This window comes from Chiloscyllium plagiosum, unplaced genomic scaffold (genome assembly GCF_037043375.1).
Source record: "Chiloscyllium plagiosum isolate Xiang-an unplaced genomic scaffold, Cpla_swu_hap1 HiC_scaffold_20, whole genome shotgun sequence".
NCBI lineage: Eukaryota > Metazoa > Chordata > Chondrichthyes > Orectolobiformes > Hemiscylliidae > Chiloscyllium > Chiloscyllium plagiosum.
Genome location: NW_028270158.1, coordinates 41831501 through 41851943, shown reverse-complemented (window position 1 = coordinate 41851943; position 20443 = coordinate 41831501). Strand labels below are relative to the sequence as shown.

Sequence of the window (20443 nt, the reverse complement as noted above, 5' to 3'; positions counted from 1 at the left end):
AGCTGCCCATATTTTCTTTACAGTTCAACATTTGTTAAATATGAGTAAAATGTGGAAAATCCTTTTCAATGGAAGGGAGAAAGGAGGCTCATTTCATGCATTTCTATTGAACACAACTGAAAAAGAGGGATCGAAATAAGTTCTATTTAAGCATTCCTGCTTCTCCCACAGCCAAATTACACATTTGCTGTAAACCCCACAATGTAGAAATTCCAACTAAATGGGTCAACTAATCTCAATGTGCTGAGTTGGCCCCACAATGCAATTCTGTAAGTTTATGCAAATAATGTGTAAACTGTACAGTGCGAGGATCCATCAGATTTTTAAACCTTTGCTGTAATACAGATGCCCAGTGTTGCTTTTGTACTTGTGTGCTCAAGTAGTGGAGATTCTTGGAGATCCCAATAATTCCCAAATGCCTGCTGAAGCCAAACACTTATTAGGATCATCGTTTATTAAAAAAGTCATATCTACACAAAAGTTGAAAAATTGCAACTTATTAAAAGACTAAAGTTCTGCAATGGAATGTCACAAAATCAACCCAAACAGTAAAACCAGTGTGTAATTTTAATACACTTCGCATTGTAAGTGTTCAGGCACAATACAGAGTCTCATATGTACATCCAGAAACACTGAGCCCCGGTGAAAGCTGGAACCTGTTTATAATTGCATCAGTGTCCACTTTTACACAAAGTATTACCATAATCCTAAAAAAATAAACAGAGTCCACTTTATACATGGTGCAAGCTGCATGAGGCAGCACCTGTCTTGCACATACTTGCAATGACTGTACAAATACAGGCATTCTAAATACAATTGTAAACAGAGCTTCAAATTTCAACACACAAGCTGGCCAGCCACATTTGACAAAGGTGAGACCAACGTTGTGACACCATGGTACCTGGATCACAGTTTGTACACTGGGAGGAAACTCCTTTCAGGTACAGAGAATACCTGTTATATATACCACAGTGGAGTTCAATCATGTCGTAGATGTAGCATGGGAAAAGGAACGTTATGGTGGGGTCTATCCAAAGTAACTGAGAACAAGACTTATGAAGGTGCCTATAATGCAGAATCTCAGAGGTCCCAGCAACTGTAGACACAGGATCCCACGATGGTTTTAGTGGCTTCAGAGCCTGGACCACTGAACGGGGCCCAGGAAATACAGAGCATTGCAACCCATCAAGGAAAGGCAACTACCTCTACAGCACAAACACCTCATTGATAACCATTCCAGTTCCGGAGTGCATAATCAAAGGTTGGCTTCATCTTCCATTAGCAAACATAGAATCTTTTTTGTAGATTGCTGGGATGCTGTGCAAGAGCAGAGTTGTCAGCACTCCATGAAGGGTCAAAGAAACAGGCGACATGCTGTGCAGAGTACACATTTAATAGCAGAGGATGGAACAGTGCTGATCCTTTTATGCTACCATCTTAGGAATAAAAGCAAAGGAGAAGGAAGCGAGAAGTGAACCAAAAATGGGAATGGATTCTTTTTTTTTTAAAAAAAGGCAAGATGCAAGGTTGTGCCAACACCTCATTGTATATATAGGAACCAACAGATCTGATAAACTTTGGCAACAGCCATAATCCAAGAGGTCAAGTCCAATCAATAGTGGTGGTGTAGTGTACCACTAACATTAGACTTCCACTTATCTGCCTCTGACTTGGTGTACTTATGTCTATAAAAAAAAAATATTCATGTACTCAAGGCAAAGGATAAAAACATGGCTCATTGCAGGCCCCTGAGAATCAAACATCTACAACTCAAAACAAATCTTTCCCATTTGAAAACAATGGCCTCTCTCCCAACGACTCAACAGCTTCAGATTATGGAATCAAACAGGAACACAGCAGAATGCATTTTATGTGGAGGTGCTTTAGAAATAGGAAGTGCTGGTAATACTCAATATCCTAGAAGTCAGGTAGTATTTATAAAATTCACTTCCACTCTTGAAACTGTGGAACAAACCGGTGACCAGTAGTTAAACAGGTCCATGTAGATCATGTTACAATGTAATAAAGGGGCTTTCATTTGCTTATGTGATGCATCTCAACTGTACAGGTCTTCGCAATTACCACTGATATGCCAATTGTGTGTCAAGAGTAAGTCACTATAAAGCTCCCTTCATTACCATTTAAAGCAGCACTGTTTTAGTTTAAAACTCAATCTCCCCATAACCACCCACTTCAACAGAGATGATGTCCATTTTGATAGTTTTAACTATGAACAAAATTATTTGGTTCTAGAATTTGTCAACTACAATTACATTTAAACTGCCAAATAAATGCTCGAATTTAGAGAAAATTAGCTTTTGTTAAAAAAAAATTTGCAGTTATTTATTTTGTGTCTCTGAACAGAGAAGTTAAGTCAGTGCCCCAAGAACAGGGCAGACAATATTGGGTTTTGATGTTAGAGATGTACCATTGCCAAGGATCTGGAAAATATTTAGATCAATACAAGGAACCAAGTCTTCAAATATTATTGCTGCCTAAAGCCTCCATGGCCTGAGGAAAGTAACAGGGGCCTGCTATGTATTAATGATTGTAGCAAAAGCGAAAGGAGAGGACAATCCTGAAAAGACCAATATCCTGTGGATGATAACTGGGCTATTATCTTAAGCCCTCACTGATTTTAAAAAGTCACATTTTTCAGCTTCCTATTTGTGTGAAACGACTTTTGAAAAATGTTTGAATCTTCAAGTATAAGCTTTATTCACCTATTTAACACGTTTAGCCTAGATGGCCCAACTTTAACACTAAATAGCAATATGAGCAGCTGACAAATCTGATAAAGCTTCAGGTAAGCATGAAGGCCTCACTCACTACAGAACCCTAGCCTCTTCATGGCTCAGGATCTCCACATTTCCAAAGTTCCTGATCTGTACCATCATCTTCATAGGTTAGAAATCCCAACTAAACTCTGGTCAGTCATGTGTCCACTCTAAACCTAGCAGATTTGCAGGTCCTTCCATTTGTACAGTTAATTAAATCACCATGCCAGAAGCTCTTTTTCCACCTACTCTCCCTGGTGGTCACTAATCCTTCGCACAAAAAACTTTTTTAGCAGCCTCTGGCCATTCAATACCACGTTCTCCAGCAAAGCAGCGGAAAGTGTGTGTTTGGACAACAGATTGAGAATTGAACAATAAAGAGGCTCAGAGTTTAAAAAAATATTGGGCCAGGACAAAGTGTGACCCATGGACTAAGAAAGAAAATAAATTCTCCTTCTGTCACAGTCTGATTGGTAAAAGTTCACTTTACTGCAGTCACCACAATTCGGAGACAAACAGAGAATAAGTTAGATACTAATAAAAAAACATGAATGCCAACAAAAACAACACTTGGTCTTTTATACTTACTGATCACACATCTTCCAATTTGTTTCAATCCTATATTCTGTTCCACCTACAATTCTACACTCCACAGCCCACCTCAACATTTCCTCAACAAATCAGATGTGGACACATGACACAGACAAAGGTGAGTAAAAGTTGAACAAGACTGACTAATGAAAGAAAGGGATCATAAGAGAATTGTTACAAAGATGAGTGGAAGTCTAATGAAAATATAAAATAAATTTACTCAACTTAAAAACTTCTTAAAAAATAATCCAGCATACTTGTTTTTTTTGAGAGGGTAATTCAAAGGATTGGAACACAGTTTATAACACAAGCACTTCTTCAATTAAGCATGTGCCACTGATATCACATTGGAATGATATGACCTAAAATTGTAAGTTCTCTGCCTGCACAGAGTAGAAATGTTCAAGGCAAATCAAAGTAAATGAGGAAACAAAGTGCTGAACACAGTCGCACTGCCGGGGAGAATCTCATTAATCCAAATAAACAGTTGAGAGGACCACGTTGATGTGAGGGTGCGAACGATTGATGTCTATTCAGTGCAGGCTACATGATTGGTTTGCATCATGTCAATGTACTGAATACAACCATTATATTTCTCCAGGACAAAGACAAAGTGCTGCAGCAGCGTACTGACGGATCCAGCTAGCAGGTTGCACTGGACAGCCTGGCAGGAGGGCAAGGATGAAGGCATCAGTTGGGAGGGCTATAGCTTGATTGTTCCAGGAGGTAAACTGCCATTACAAAGCCTGTAGTAACGCAGATCATTCACAAGTCTGTGTACACTCTGTGTAAATGAAGGCAAATCCTAGCACAAGGGAGAGAGAAAGAGAAAATGTTAGTAAGTGGTTCCTCAAATAATCGCTGCAATAAAGCAAAATTTTAATTTTATATGAAGACAATGGACAGAACTGGATTTGCATTACACCTATAAGTGATGGCAGTACCTGCAGGATTATTCATAATATTGGGTTTGACAGACTGTGGGCAGATGTTACTTCTGTGTCATTCCTGAACAACAAAAACTTGACGTTATAATAACTTAAGCCGAATGTTTGGGCAGTAACTTCCTACAAGTGCTGCAATATCTGCTCAACAGCTATAGCAAAAGATATCACTTTGCTAATATCCTAATGGTAATAATGAACAGACGGAACAGAAATAATCTGGGCAAAGTGACAAAAACCAACTGCAGTATGCTGTCTCAAACAAAAAGGTTACCCCAAATTTTCAAGTTCAAAATCAGTATACTTACAAAAAGCAGCTTCAAAATTTCAATATAAAATAAATTTAAAAACAATAATGAGCTATAGGGACAGCCCAAATAAAAGATATGTACAGAAAGGTCAGCTCACTAAGAACACAAATTGAAACTTTTGCCCTATACCTAGAGGTATTAAATATGAAAAATGGGAAGTAATTTTGAGCTTGTAGAAAACCTTAAAAAGGACATGAAAACTGTGTTCAATTGTGGACCCTCCATCACAGGAAGGGATGGGGACCAGAGATAAGTGCAACATGGAAGAACCAAGATGTTCTAGTGATCAGCATTTGGTGAGGGAGACAGTCACGAGTTGATGGGACATCTCGTTACAGTTGAGAAGTTTAAAATGGTGCGCTAATAGGTTTTTGTGATTATGAAAAACAAAGTGGGAGATTATAGACGCCTTGACCTGTGTAGACATTTACAAGGTAAATATAATGATGTTATCATGAAAGAGTTACTGAGGTGCAGCTCAAATGTGTCATTCTCTGCTACAAAATCTTGTTAAATCCATAAATAATTTAAAAATGGAATTAAATAAAAACCGGAGAGAATGACTGCAGTTTTCTTTAGCTTAACACCGATTAGTCAGAACATAATCTCAGCAACTCCTGAAACTCCAAACCAAGACGACAGTGCCTTGCAAAACTGAAACGATAGATCACTAAAGCAACAGGTCCCCTAACTGTAATCTTACATAGCTGTGTAATGAATGGCAAAAATTAAAAATATAACTTTTCACTTACATAAAGCAGCTTTTAAAAGAACAGCCTGTAATAACCCTGGAGACAAGTTCAAATGTCCCCTGAAATTTAAGTTCAGTTACATAAGATCTGAAAAGAAAAGCTAGCCACAGTAATAGTAACCACAAAACTATTCCTGTAGAAACACTTGGCTTTAGAGAACAAGATTTTCCTTTAGAATTGGTCTAATCAAATCTCTACAATAATAGCAAACCAATACAAGTCACTGGCATCAACCTAGGGCCAGTTCACCATACAATTTTTCCACAAACATACTTGGAACCTTAAGTAGTTGTACTACTTAATAATCAAGCAGCTGATGGTCATACTAATTGAAATGTAGCTTTTAGCCAACATTCCAGATTGTTTCATTACCATTGCTGGGTACAGTGAGGGAGGGGGCAGGGCAAGGGCAAAGCAATTAAAAAAAACTGAGGATGGCAGCCCAGGGAGCTCTCAACATTAACTAATGAGTTTTGAAAAGATTTGTAGCTCAGGTTGAGGTTTTGGATGTAGGTTTGCTCGCTGAGCTGGAAGGTTCATTTCCAGACATTTCATTACCCTACTGGGTAACATCTTCAGTGGGCCTCAGGCGAAGCACTGCTGAAAATTCCTGCTTTCTATTTATATGTTTGGGTTTCTTTGGGTTGGTGTCATTTCCTGTGAAGTCACTTCCTGTTCCTTTTCTCAGGGAGTGGTAGATGGGGTCAAACTCTGTTGTTGGAAATCCATGCTTCTAGGAATTCTTGTGCGTGTCTTTGTTTGGCTTGTCCTAGGTTGGATGTGTTGTCCCAGTCGAAGTGGTGTCCTTCCTCATCGGTTTGTGAGGATACTAGAGAGAGAGGGTAATGTCTTTTTGCGGCTAGATGGTGTTCCCGTATCCTGGTGGCTAGTTTTCTGCCTGTTTGTTCAATGTAGCGTTTGTTATAGTCCTTACACAGTATTTTGTAAATGACATTAATTTTGCTCATTGTTTGTATAGGGTCTTTCAAGTTCGTTAGCTGCTGTTTTAATGTGTTGGTGGATTTGTGGGCTACCATAATGCCAAGGGGACGGAGTAGTCTGGCGGTCATTTCCAAGATGTGTGGCTAGGGATTCTGAAGTTTTATCTGCTTGTTTGGGTTTGTTGCTGAGGAATCGGCATTGGGTACACACGAGCCAACACACACTGCAGCAGAGGAACTACGCAGAGCAGAGGAAAATTACTTATACCGTATATTCAAAAACAATGGGTAACTATGAACACAGTCCGCCGATTTCTCAGCAACAAACCCAAACAAGCAGATAAAACATGTTCAGAAAGCCAAGCCACTCTCCCCTACATCAAAGACATCGCGGCAATGACTGCCAGACTATTCAGACCCCTTGGCATCATGGTAGCCCACAAATCCACCAACACACAAAACAGCAGCTAATAAATTTGAAAGATCCTATACAGACAATTAGCAAAACTAATGTCATTTACAAAATACCGTGCAAGAACTATAACACACTACATTGGACAAACAGGCAGAAAACTAGCCACCAGGATACAGGAACACCAACTCGCCACAAAAAGACATTACTTTCTCTCACTAGTATCCTCACATACAGATGAGGAAGGACACCATTTCAACTGGGACAACACATCCATCCTAGGACAAGCCAAACAGAGACACACACGAGAATTCCTAGAAGCATGGCATTCCAACCGGAACTCTATCAAACACACAGAGTTAGACCCCATCTACTACCCCCCGAGATAAGGAACAGGAAGTGACTTCACCACAGGAAATATCACCACCCCAGGAAATGACATCACCAACCCAAAGAAACCAAACACAAATAGAAAGCAAGATTTTTCAGCATTGCTTCGCCTGAGGCCCACTGAAGATATTATCTAGTAGGGTAACAAAACTTATGGAAATGAGCCTTCCAGCTCTGCGAGCAAACCTACATCCATTAACTCTAATGTTTACCAAGTCCCCTTTCATTAAGCCAGGGGTAGGTACAATCTACCTGATGTAATCATTAATCTGTTCGAGAAGCATCTGTCCATGACAGTACTGTATTGTGAAAGGTGGCCACTGCATTATCATTGTGGGGGCAAAGAGCCATCTCAGAGGGAAGATACGTTCTACGTATGTCATGTGGTAATGGCATGTTCATGGTACAGATTCTGAACAAATCTGGCAATTCAAAACTGGGCACACAAGGAAAAGGCCAGAATTGTATTCCATCACATCCTTACTATCTGATACATCCCTCGGTCTACCATTACCATTAAGACAGGGGAGCAAGCCAGGTTCAAAGAGTGCAGGATAGCATGAACAAAGAACCAGAGAAACCTAAACATGATACTGAAGCTACAAAGCACATCCTAAACAGTGTAAACAATATAAAGAAATTAAGCAATCCAACAACAAACAAATCAGATTTGCAGCTGTCACATTCAACCTTGAATGGTTGTGGATAATTATACAATTAATATTAGGAGGAGGGCCCACAAACATCTATATCCTCAACTATGGAAGACCCAGCATTTAAACGCAAAATTTAAAGATAAAGCATTTGCAATACATTCAGCCAAATGATCCTCTCATCCTCCTGTCACACTGCATTATACAGCAAAATCAGATCATATGAAACTCCTTAATGAAAAGTTGTCATTCCTGCTGGCAGAAAATGAAATCTAATAGCAAGATGCCAGTCATAAGTAAAACTTGCAGATTGGAAACTCCTAATTAGCTGAACTCTCATAAGCTTGTAATGAAATCACACTTGAGGTGTGTGGAAGTTAGGCCACACTACAGTGCAAAATAAAGGGTAAGCCATCATTTGGCAGAGATGTCTCCAAGTGCTGTTAAACCAGAGAGAAAAAGTTAAAAATGTAATTGATTGGAGACTATGTGAAGCTGATACATCAAGTAGAAAACAGTGATACAAAAGAGAAAAAATGGCTACCACTAAGAAGTGGAAGCTTATATTATGTTTGGCAACCATTCTGAAGCACAAAACAAGATCTTGGAACAGTTTGATAAGCAGGCCTTTTCTCTGGCAACGAAAAAGAACTAGAATGGCTTCCCATTTCCAATGAAGTAGCTCTTATGTGGGATAAAGCAGCTTGAGCAGAGAACATTCCCATCTCTGGTCCAATGCTGCAGGAAAGGGAAATCAACCTGGCAAGAACACTGGGCCACAAGAACTACATCTGCAGTGAAGAATAGCTGGACCAATTCAAGACAAGGCATTTCAGACTTCCATGCATTAAGTGGTTAAGGTTTTGCTTGGCAGCCACACCCATGTCCTGAACAAGTATGGGTCAAGGGACATTTTTAACATGGAAGAAATCAGACTGTTATAATATTTTTTCAGGTTCTTTAATGTTTAAAAGTGAACATGAATGGTGGAAAGCAAAGCAAGACATGTCACTACAATGGTCTGCTGCTATGGTCAGTATCAACATGGAACCAAAAATAGCTGCCTCTTGTCATAGGCTGAAGATATTAGAGAATGTTAAGACTTTACCCATATAGTATGAGGCAATAAGTATCCTGATGACCTTCAGCATTTTTGAATTGTGGAACAGTAAAGTGGACAAAATGCATAAAAGAAAAAGGAAGTCATTATAGATCATTATCCTGCACATTGGACATCACTGGCCTCAACAGTGTCAAGTTGATGTTTTTGTTTCCGGCATTATCATCAAGTTCTAGCCAATAGACCTGGAGGTAATTAGGAACCTAAAAACAAACTACTGGATGATAGCTGATCTCTCATGTTTGAGACCAGAGATGAAGGACAACCCAAATGCTTAGAAGGCTATGTCTGTGATAAAGGGAGAGAAGAAAGTGGAGATGGAAGCCAAAGTCACCAACTGCTTTTATCACACTGGATTCAAAAAAGCTACATCCATGCAGGATGCCAATAACAACGAACAGAGCATGGAAAACTAACCCAGTAACAAAGCTCTTCTCATTCACGTGTGGGAAGCCATTGTGGAAATTCCAGCAGGGCCAGTGAAACTTAAAGTGGACATCATATGCTGCACAACAGAAATGACAGATGAGGCAATCATAGATGTAATGTTTTTAACAGAGGAGGCTGAACCTTGAAGTGTGATGATGAATTCCCACCCAACCATCAGTTCAAACCACAAAAGACTGGAGATGCTCCAGAATCTTGCACTGCAGCATTAAACATGGAAAACACATTTGGTTGTAGGTCAGGTTGAGGTTCTGGATGCAAGTTTGCTCGCTGAGCTGGAAGGTTCATTTTCAGACGTTTCGTCACCATACTAGGCAACATTGTCAGTGAGCCTCCAGTGAAGCACTGGTGTTATGTCCTGCTTTCTATTTGTGTTTAGGTTTCCTTGAGTTGGTGTTGTCATTTTCTGTTCTCTCAGAGGGTGGTGGATAGGCTCCAAATCAATGGGCCTATGGATACAATTCTGGTTGGAATGCCATGCTTCTAGGAATTCTCGTGTGTGTGTCTGTTTCGCATGTCCTAGGATGGATGTGTTGTCCCAGTCCAAGTGGTATCTTTCCTCATCTGTATGTAAGGACACTAGTGATAGTGGGTCAGGTCTTTTTGTGGCTAGTTATGTTCATGTTTCCTGGTGGCTAGTTTTCTGCCTGTTTGTCCAATATAGGGTTTGTTACAGTCCTTGCAAGATATTTTGTAAATGACGTTTGTTTTGCTTGTTGTTTGTATAGGACCTTTTAAGTTCATTAGCTGCTGTTTTAATGTATTGGTGGATTTGTGAGCTACCATGATGCCAAAAGGTCTGAGTAGTCTGGCAGTCATTTCAGAGATGTCTGATGTATGGCAGAGTAGGTTAGGGTTTCTGGACACGTTTTGTATGCTTGTTTGGATTTGTTGCTGAGAAATTGGCGGACTGTGTTGATTGAGTACTTGTTCTTTTTGAGTACGCTGTATAGGTGATTTTCTTCTGCTCTTCGTAGTACCTCTGTGCTGCAGTGTGTGGTGGCTCGTTGAAATAATGTTCTAATGCAGCTTCGTTTGTGGGTGTTGGGATTATTGCTTCTGTAGTTGAGTATTTGGTGCATCTGTGTTGTTTTCCTGTAGACGCTGGTTTGAAGTTTCCCATTGGCTGTTCGCTCTGTGACATGTAGGAATGGCAGTTTGTTGTTGTTTTCCTCCTCCTTTAGTGAACTTTATACCAGTGAGGATATTATTGATGATCTTGAAGGTTTCCTCTAACTTGTTTTGTTTAGTGATGATAAAGGTGTCATCCACATAGTAGACCCAAAGTTTGAGTTGGATGGTTAGCAGAGCTGTTTGTTTAAGGCTCCGCATTACTGCCTCTAAGGATCCTGATATCGGAGATCCCTTGGGTGTTCCATTGATTTGTCTGGAGGTTTTGTTATTGAAAGTGAAGTGGGTGGGCATAGGTCCACTAGCTCAATGATGTTGTCCTTGATGAGGTTGGTGGTGTTTGGTGTGTATCTCTTTGGTTGTCCTAATAGTGTAGTCAGTGTTTCCTTGGCCAGATTGATGTTGATGGATGTGAACAGGACTGTTACATCATCTAGAGAACAACCCTACAACTAGAGAACAAAATCACAGCCTTACTTAAAATTTCAGAAATCTGGAGAATTAAACAAGACAGAGTTCCAAAAACAAAAAACCATATAGATCCAACACACCACGCTTCTACGGACTACCCAAAATTCACATACCAGGAGCCCCCCTCAGATCACAGTCTCACTACCTGGAACACTAATATACAGATGAGCCAAGGAACTACACCAAAAACACTAAAGCACTTAGTGAAACACTCTCACCACTCCATCCACTCCATGCATGTATTCCTGAACACCAAACGACACAAAGATAGATGATGAAGAAATCATGGTCTCATTTGACGTAACAGCCCTTTTAACAACCTGGCCAAAGAAGCACTGATTACACTATTAAAAGAACCAAACACAACCAACCTCATCAGCAAGGACAACACAGTTAAGCTAGTGGACCTATGCCTTACCACCCACTTCAGTTTCAATAACAAAACGTACAGAGAAATAACTGGAACACCTATGGGATCTCCGATATCAGGGTTCTTAGCAGAGGCAGTAATGCGGAGACTTGAACAAACAGCTCTGCCAACCATCCAACCCAAATTTTGGGTCTGCTTTGTCACCACTAAACGAAACAAATTAGAAGAAACCATCGAGACCATCAATAATGTCCTTACTGGCATAAAATTCACAAAAAAAAAGGAAACATCAAACTGCCATCCCTAGATGTCACAGTAGAGCGAACAGCCAATTGGGATCTTCAAACCAGTGTCTACAGGAAAACACAGATGAACCAAATACTCAACTACTGAAACAATCATCCCAACACCCACAAACGAAGCTGCATTAGAACATTATTTCAACGAGCCACCACACTACAGCAAAGACGAACTACGCAGAGCAGAGGAAAATACCTATACAGTGTATTTAAAAAGAACAAGTACCCAATCAACACAGTCTGCCAATTTTTCAGCAACAAATCCAAACAAGCAGGCAAAACGCGCCCAGAAACCTTAGCCACTCTGCCCTACACATCAAAGACATCTCTGAAATGACTGCCGACTACTCAGACCTCTTGGCATCCTGGTAGCCCACAAACACATTAAAACAGCAGTTAATGAACTTAAAAGATCCTATACAAACAACAAGCAAAAGAATCATCATTTACAAAATACCTTGCAAGAACTGTGACAAACACTATATTGGACAAACAGGCAGAAAATTAGCAACCGGGATACATAAACATCAAGTAGCCACAAAAAGACATGACCCACTATCACTAGTATCCTAGACACCACTTTGACTGGGACAAGACATCCATCCTAGGACATGCCAAACAGAGGCACGCACAAGAATTCCTAGAAGCATGGCATTCCAACTGGAACTGGATCAATAACACATTGATTTGGACCCCATTTACCACCCCTTGAGAAAAAGAACAGGAAAAAACGTCTCTGATCCAAGGAAACGAAACACAAATACAAAGTGGGACATAACACCAGCGCTTAACCAGAGGCTCACAGACGTTACCTAGTGTAATGACAAAACATCTGAAAACAAACCTTCCAGTTCAGCGAGCAAACTTACACATGTGTTTGATTGTTTTCATAGGATAGTGGATTTTAGCATTCTCATCCAAAGACAGCACACCAAGCAGGTGATCAGATTTCTGAGTAGATTTCCATAATCATTGTGATTTTGTTGTACAACATCAGGCCATTGTTGGATGTGAAGAACTTAAAATAAATTTTCAAATATTTACTGCAATTTTCTTCATTTTTGATACAGCATGTTTGTAGGCAAAACCAGCTTGCACAGCTGCATCTTTGGCTACATTGAAGCTTCACTTAAACATTTAGGTGCACCACCCTGCAATTTCACTTATCTGTAACATTGTGATGCCAGTCTTCAGCCAATTCAATTCACTTCATGTGATAGCAAACAATGTCTGAATGCATGGTATGCAGCAAGGGCAGTGTGCTCTAAAACAATATCCCAGGTTTAGTGCAGGTCCAGACTAGCTGCTACCCTGGCTAAACTTTTCAGTACAACTTCAACACTAGCATTTACCTGACAAAGTGAAAAATGTCCTGTAAAGGGCAATTCACAAAAATCTAGATCAATCCAATTGGTCAATTACAAGCCTATTAATCTACTTTTGATTATCAGCAAAACGATGGAAAAAGTTGGTGTTAAGCATGTTTGCTGATATATAGTTTGGGTTCAGAATTACCTCACTGCAGCCTTGGTCCAAATATGGATAAAATAGCTCAACTCCAGAGGTGAGTGGAGAGTCACTGATCTTGACATTAATTCAGCATTTCAGAGACTGCTATATATCAAGGAGCTCCATCAAGTCTATGGCAACCATCTGAAAACTCTTCATTGGATTAGGTGATACCTGGAGCAAAGGAAGATTGTGGTCCTTGGAAACCAAATATCTTGACTTCAGGATGTAGCTGCTGGAGTTCTTCAGGATATAGCCTAGGACTAACCATCTTCAGTTACTTTATCCTTCCTTGTTTGCTAACATCAGCACAGCATTCAGTTCCACTTGCAACTCAGATACTGAAATTGTTGTGCTCACTTACAAGAGCTTGCTGAACAGTAAAGATTGGCTGATAAGTGGCAAGTAATACTAGATTCATAAATTTCGCCATCTTCAATAAGGAGACTTTAATCATCTTCCTTCGACCTTCATCAGCATTATCACCAAATCCTCAGGAACCAGAAACTGCAGCTTACCACTGATCAGAAATTCAACAGGACTTTAAGTATAAATACTGTGACTGTCAGGGCAGGTGAATGGCTGGGAATTCTGCAGAGGGTATCCAGAATGTATCAATAGACTGCAGCAGTCTTAAAGCAGCTGCACTGTGCAAAGACACCATATAAAGAAATTAGCAAGAACAATGCATTTGACACTCTAGGCAGAGCAATCCACTGATTTGCAACATCTCAGTTTTTCTGGAAGCAGCTTCCAATCCTGCAACCTCTACTACCAAAAATGAGAAGGGCAGCAGATGCACAGGAAAATCATCACTTGCAAGTTTCCATCCAGTCCAAACACCATCTTAACTTGGAAATGTAGTGTCATTACTCCACTGTTGTTGGGTCTAAATTTTGAGCAGCACTATTGTAGTTCATGACCAATTAAAGGATGAGCAATAAATTCTAATCTTGCTGGTAACGCTCATATTCTTTGAAAGATGAAATACAATAGAGAAAACAGAACACCATTCGAGTGAACAGACAGCAGTTTTGCTTTTGGGAAGCAAGGAGATTGGAGATGAACTTCCTCAACTGAAACCAGAGGTTCTTAGCCCAAACTGGCCACTTCCTCCAACTCCATTCATTAGTAATCCTGATCATAAAACAGAACTAAGCTACGCAGCTGCCAAGGACCCCCAGAATTACACACACCTGGCCTTTGTGAATCAATTACATGCACCCCAAATGACTTTATTACATTGAAGCAACTCCCACCACACAAAAAAATGCATATAAATGACTGAGCCCAGCCCATTAAATCTACTGAACTATCCATACAGACTTTATTCTGTAAAAAGGTGGCCCATCAGATTTACCAGGACTAACTGAAGAATGGCAAAGAATTTGCCACACAACAGATTAGGCCTAAATGGCCTATGCAGATGTTTAAGCTTCAGCCCCACTGCACTTCAGCGTCTCCCTCTGTCTCCTGTAATTATCCAGTTTCTTCAAGAGCTGGGGCGGCATGGTGGTTCAGTGGTTAGCACTGTTGCCTCAGTGCCAGAGACCTGGGTTCAATTCCCACCTCGAGCAACTGTGTGTGCACATTCTCCCCGTGTCTGTGTGGGCTTCCTTCGGGGGCTCCGGTTTCCTCCCACAGTCCAAAGATGTGCAGGTTAGGTGAATTGGCCATGCTTAAATTGCCCGTAGTGTTAGGTGCATTAGTCAGGGGTAAATGTAAGGGAATGGGTCTGGGTGGGTTGCTCTTTGGAGGGTCGGTGTGGACTTGTTGGGCTGAAGAGCACTGTTTCCACAGTGTAGGGCATCTAATCTGATCTGAATTTAGGAAAAGGCAAAGTCTGGTTTTCAGAAAAGTTTCTTCTTTGAGATACAAGGGGCAATGTCTTAAAAGAAGAAAACATATGGAGTGGCCCGAATGAATAGATTCAGTTATAATGAAAGGCTGCCTGGAAAACAGGTCCTGAAAAAATTCAAGCAAGAGGACTACACACTGCTCATATTTCAGGTTGCAATTAATAGCCTGCAAATCAGGTCACCAAAGCAACACAGTAATGTATTAACCACATACAAACAATGAAGGACTGGTTTTATTGGACAGAGGGTGAGCTGGACACTGATAATCCCTGGAGTTGACGGTGTACAAATCAGTTGAATGAACAGAAATTGGTAATAGACTTGCTCAGTCTTTCAGACACTAGAACTTGCCCAAAAATAATGGTTTATAATTTGGTCATGATCATGTCCATCTGTGATCAGCTTATCTACCCGGCTATTTAGAGTCTGCAACAATTGTCTCCATACCTGCAATAGGGTTTCACTGCAAGTTTATTAAAACTCAGCCTACTCAGTTCAATTTGTGGCTTCCTTAACCATAAGCACTTCCTCAATACACCAGCCTGGATAGATGCTACTTCAAATGAAACTATGTTCATTCCTAAAACCTCAGGATGCAACTGCATGAAGGAAATAAACAAGTTGGAAAATGCACTCAAACGTTTTCCCTTATGTCTCCACAGAACACTTACCATGCAGATAAATCACAGCAATTAAACACAGTACTCTACATTACAGCATTCACTAAGTAACTGGGGAATTTAGAAAGGGATCCTTTGGCTGTAGTACCCAGATACTGAATTACATCCATATTTTTAATACCCAGTTGTCTTCCAGTCACTAACCCTGTCCATTTTGAAATTCCTGCCAAGCACCGTTCTTTGATTGGAGTCAACACCATCACAACTGCCCAGGAACTGGGGTAAAAAAACAGTGTAAAAGCTGTTGAAGTCCACTGAGGCCATATTATACACAGCGATGCCAATTTCCTCCTGTAGTAGGTCATGAGATTTGTGGACCAGCACCTGCAGCAACACGTTGATGAACTGAAACAACATGGTCGTTCGGAAGATTTTCTGGGGAGAAAACAGTAAGATTTCTTCAGTATTTAAGAACTTCAGTGAGGCGTGAAAATTCAGAAAGAGAGAGTGTGCTCAGCTCTTGGTACAAGATCTTGCATCCCTCCCCACAGCAAAAGACACTACTTGCATGACCTCAGGATATCTCAATGCTTGACAGCCAATTAAGTACTTTAGAAGTGTAGTCATTAGAGATTGTGGGATAGGCAGCAACTGATTTGCACACAGCAAAGTCATTACAGAACACTGCCATACTGGTCAAGTTTTTATTTTAAAAAAGGTTTTGTTTGAGGTTTAAGCATAAGCCAGGATTAGAAGAATGCTTCATCAGTGCTTGAGAAGACTCCCTTGCCTCTCCTTCAAAATGAACTGATAGGATATTTTACACCTTCTGAGGAGACAGGAATTACTTAAACTGCCTCCAGTTGCTGTATTTTCTTTTTAAAAAGATAGAGACCCAAAACTGTACATAAAACTTCCAGTATGTAGTCTCACCACCCTGTACAGTTGGAAGAAAATTTCCCAGTTTTTAAACTCCAACCTCTTAGAAATTTCTGCCCTTGTATAACCACGTCAGATCAGTAACTAGTCTTCTATAAATATAAACAAATCTCTGAAAACAGAAGAGGTCATAAAAAAAATGATTATTTATGTCAAAGATTTATCAGACACCACCATACTGAATTATCAATGCAGTGTATACATTGGAGGAATGAAAAACTAACCTTCGAATGGAGCTGGGCAAAGTGACAATAGTCCTCCTGGCATGAGTAGCTGCCCAGAGAAATGGTCAAAAGGGTTGGATAGGTGATAGCTATTAATTGTGTCAATGCGAGGTATATTAACAGGGACTGGCAGAGGAAAGCAGCGAAAGCAAAGGGACAAGCCATCATCTTGAGGGAAGACTGAGTTCCCCTGCATCAGGTTGAGTGAAGAACAAAGACAGCTGTCACAAAGATGACAAGGAAAAACAGCAAGAGATGGGATGTTGGAGTGCACTGCTTCTACTTTATTCTACAGAACAGTTTTGGGATCAGTGAAGCATTTGTATCCATCACAGGCTGTATACTTCCTTTCTTTGCCTATTACACTAATGCATACCTAAGCTGCTGCTTAATTCACTCAACCAATCAGAAAATTGCTACAAATTGTCAACTGCTTATATTAACTAAGTGTTTAGATTACTTACAGTGTGGAAACTGGCCCTTTATTCACACAAGTGGACAGTTGGCAGTTCTGAGTAAAGACTCTGCCTGGTCCAATTAATAGCTAAAGACCAGCAAATTCTCAGCTTCAATTCCTGCTCCATGCTGGGTTATCAGATTTCAGGTAGGGCAGTACATTGAAAATGTTCAACTGGCCTAAGATTTGAAAATGTTCAACTGGCCTAAGAAAGAATTTAAAAAATGACTCCTGAATGACAATGAAGAACGGTATTTATATTTTCTAATAACCTGTTCAGAGATGTTTTTGCACACCTCTGGTGCAGGTGGGACCTGATCTGGTCTCCTGGCTGAGGTTGGGACACTACCAGTGCACCACAACTGCCTGCAGGATTGACTGACCACGGAGAATGGTTTATGTTAGATTTAAGTGGATGATACCATGAAACTAACTAGAGTCTGTAACTTCTGGAAAAGGGGAAAGAATTCTTAATGAAGATCAAATAGAAAAGAATACTGCATTATACAGTGCTAAGCAGAATGGGGCCTGGTGGGATTTGCAATGGAACTTATTGATGGGCAGGAAATTCTCCATAATGAAAACAAATGATATGGATATAGTAATGCACCAGTGTGAAATATTGGACAAAATCATGAGAAAGCATTAGAGGAGTTGGAATCCTTGAAAGTGGATGAGTTACCAGGGCCCGATGGATTGTTGCCTTGGATGTTGAAGGTGGTCGGGGAGAAATTAGTAGATGCTTTGAGGAATATTTTCCAATCTTCGCTGGACACAGGTGAGGTGCTCGAGGACTGGGGGAATGCAAATGTGGTTTAAAAAAGGGGTACAAGAGAAGCGGCAAACAATAATAGGCCAGTTTTCTTACTTCGATAGTGGGCAAGTCATTAAAATCAATTGAGAGATTGAATAACTATCACTTAAAAAGGCTACTAGTCAGTGTGGCTTTGTTAAGGTAAACTCACGCCTTAAAAATATGTGATTGAATTCTTTGAGGATGTGTCTCTATGCTTTCTACATCGACTTTAGTGAGGCATTTGACAAGTTCCCACATGGCAGACTGGTCAAAAAAGGTAAAAGACCATGGGATACAGAGTAATGTGTCAGATTGGATACAAAATTGGCTTAGTAATAGAAACAAAGGATAATTTTCGTCAGCTGCCCTTGCAAATGGAAATCTGTTTAAAATAGTGCTTCACAAGGTTCAGTGTGGGATCCCTGCTATTTTTAACAATTGGGACTTGAAAGTGGGGACCACAATTGGAAATGTGCAGACAACAAAAATTGGTTGCATAGTGGATACTGCAGAAGATAGCTGTAAGTTCCAAAATGATATTGGTGGGTTGGTGAAGTGGAGAGGGCAGATGGAATTCAACTCTAAGTGTGAGGTAATACATTTAGGGTCGTCAAACAGTAAAGGGGAATATACTGAGAGCTAGATGAAGTGAGATCTTAGTGTACATGTGCACAGGTGCCCAAAGATAGCAGTACAGATCAATAAAGTTGTAAAGGTGGCATATGGAATGCTCTCCGTCCTTGGCAGAAGTAGAGAATGAAGAAGTAGGGATATAATGATGAAACTGTTTAAGACACTAGTGAGGCCATAATTGAAATAATTCACGCAGTTCTGGTCACCACATTACAGAAAAGAGACATAATTGCTTTGGAGACTGTGCAAAGAAGACTTACTAGAATGTTGCCAGGGCTGAAGAATTGTAGCTATGAGGAGAGATTGGGGCTGTGTCCCTTGGAACAAAGAAGGTTGAGGGGTGGCATGATTGAGGAATACAAAATTGAGAGGGGTAGAGATACAGTAGACTGGAGGAACCTGCTTCCCTTGGCAGAAAGTTCAAAAACCAAGGGTCAAAGATTCAAGTGAAGTGACAGAGAGATTAGAGAGGATGTGAAGGAATGCTTTTTTTAATAATGCAGAGTGTGGAGGGTGTCCATAATTCGCTGCCCGAGTTGGCACTGGAGGCAGAACTCTTAAAAGACCTGATCTATACCTAAGATGTATGGGGATATGGGCTAGGTGCAGGAAGATGGGATTAGAAAAGGCATCTGGGTGTCTTTGGGTTGGCATGAACAATATGACCAAATGGCCCTCTTCTGTGCTTTATCGTTTCTATGGTTTTAACTGCATTCCCAGCAAAGTTCAATGTGACTGATTTTAGGACACAGTAATTTTTTTTTTTACACTTCATCCCAATTAGAATCATAGAAACGTACAGCATGGAAACAGATGCTTCAGTCCAACTAGTCTACGCTGATCAGATATCCTAAATTAATCTAGCCCCATTTACCAGCATTCAGTCCATATTCCTCTAACCCCTTCCTATTCACATACACATCCAGATGCCTTTTAAAGTGTAATAAGGTACCAGCCTCCTCCACATCCATACACATACCACCCTCTGCGTGAAAGAAGTGGCCCCTTTTCTTTCCCTTCTCGGTTAGTTTTGGACTGTTAACCTGGGGAAAAAATCCTTGGCTATACACTCTATGACCCTTATGTTTTTATAAATCTTTATAAAGTCACCCCTCAGCCTTCAATGCTTCAGGGAAAATAGCTCAAGCCTATTTAGTCTCTCCCTATAGGTCAAACCCTCCAACCCTGGCAACACTGGGTAGCAAGGTGGCACAGTGGTTAGCACTGCTGCCTCTCAGTGCCAGGGTCCCAGGTTCGATTCTAGCCTTGGGTGACTGTCTGTGTGGAGATTGCACATTCTCCCAGTGTCTGCATGGGTTTCCTCTGGGTTCTCCGGTTTCCTCCCACAGTCCAAAGATGTGCAAGTCAAATGAATTGGCTATGCTAAATTGCCCATAGTGTTAGGTGCATTCATCAGAGGGAAGTGGGTCTGGGTGGGTTACTCGAGGGTCGGTGTGGACTGATTAGGCCAAAGGGCCTGTTTCCACACTGCAGGGAATCTAATCTAATCAAACATTTTCACAATATCCTTCCTATAGCAGGAAGACCAGAATAGAACACAATATTCCAAAACTAGCCTAATCAATGTCCTGCACATCCACAACACTACCTAAGTCCTTTACTCGATGCACTGATCAATACAGAGAAGCATATCAAACACCTTATTCACTATCTTGTCTGCCCGCGACTCTACTTTTAAGGAACAATGAACCTGCACTCTAACATCAGCAACCCTCCCCAGGACATTACCATTAAAATGACAAAAGAAAAGTTCTTCAAGTACAATTCTGTGCTTTT

General features: G+C 40.5%; 1 protein-coding gene across 2 annotated transcripts in view; it reads right to left on the bottom strand.

The window, feature by feature from the left end:
• Positions 1 to 553: 553 nt before the first annotated feature.
• xpo6 (exportin 6) overlaps positions 554 to 20443 on the bottom strand; it is a 142125-nt gene continuing 122235 nt past the window's right edge. For both annotated transcript variants that reach the window (XM_043711504.2, XM_087997866.1), the window contains exons 23-24: positions 15802 to 16032; positions 554 to 4173 (exon numbers count right to left, since the gene is read on the bottom strand). In XM_043711504.2, the coding sequence (XP_043567439.1) occupies positions 4072 to 4173; positions 15802 to 16032 (333 nt within the window). In that variant the 3' untranslated portion in view covers positions 554 to 4071. The remainder of the gene's footprint in view (positions 4174 to 15801; positions 16033 to 20443) is intronic.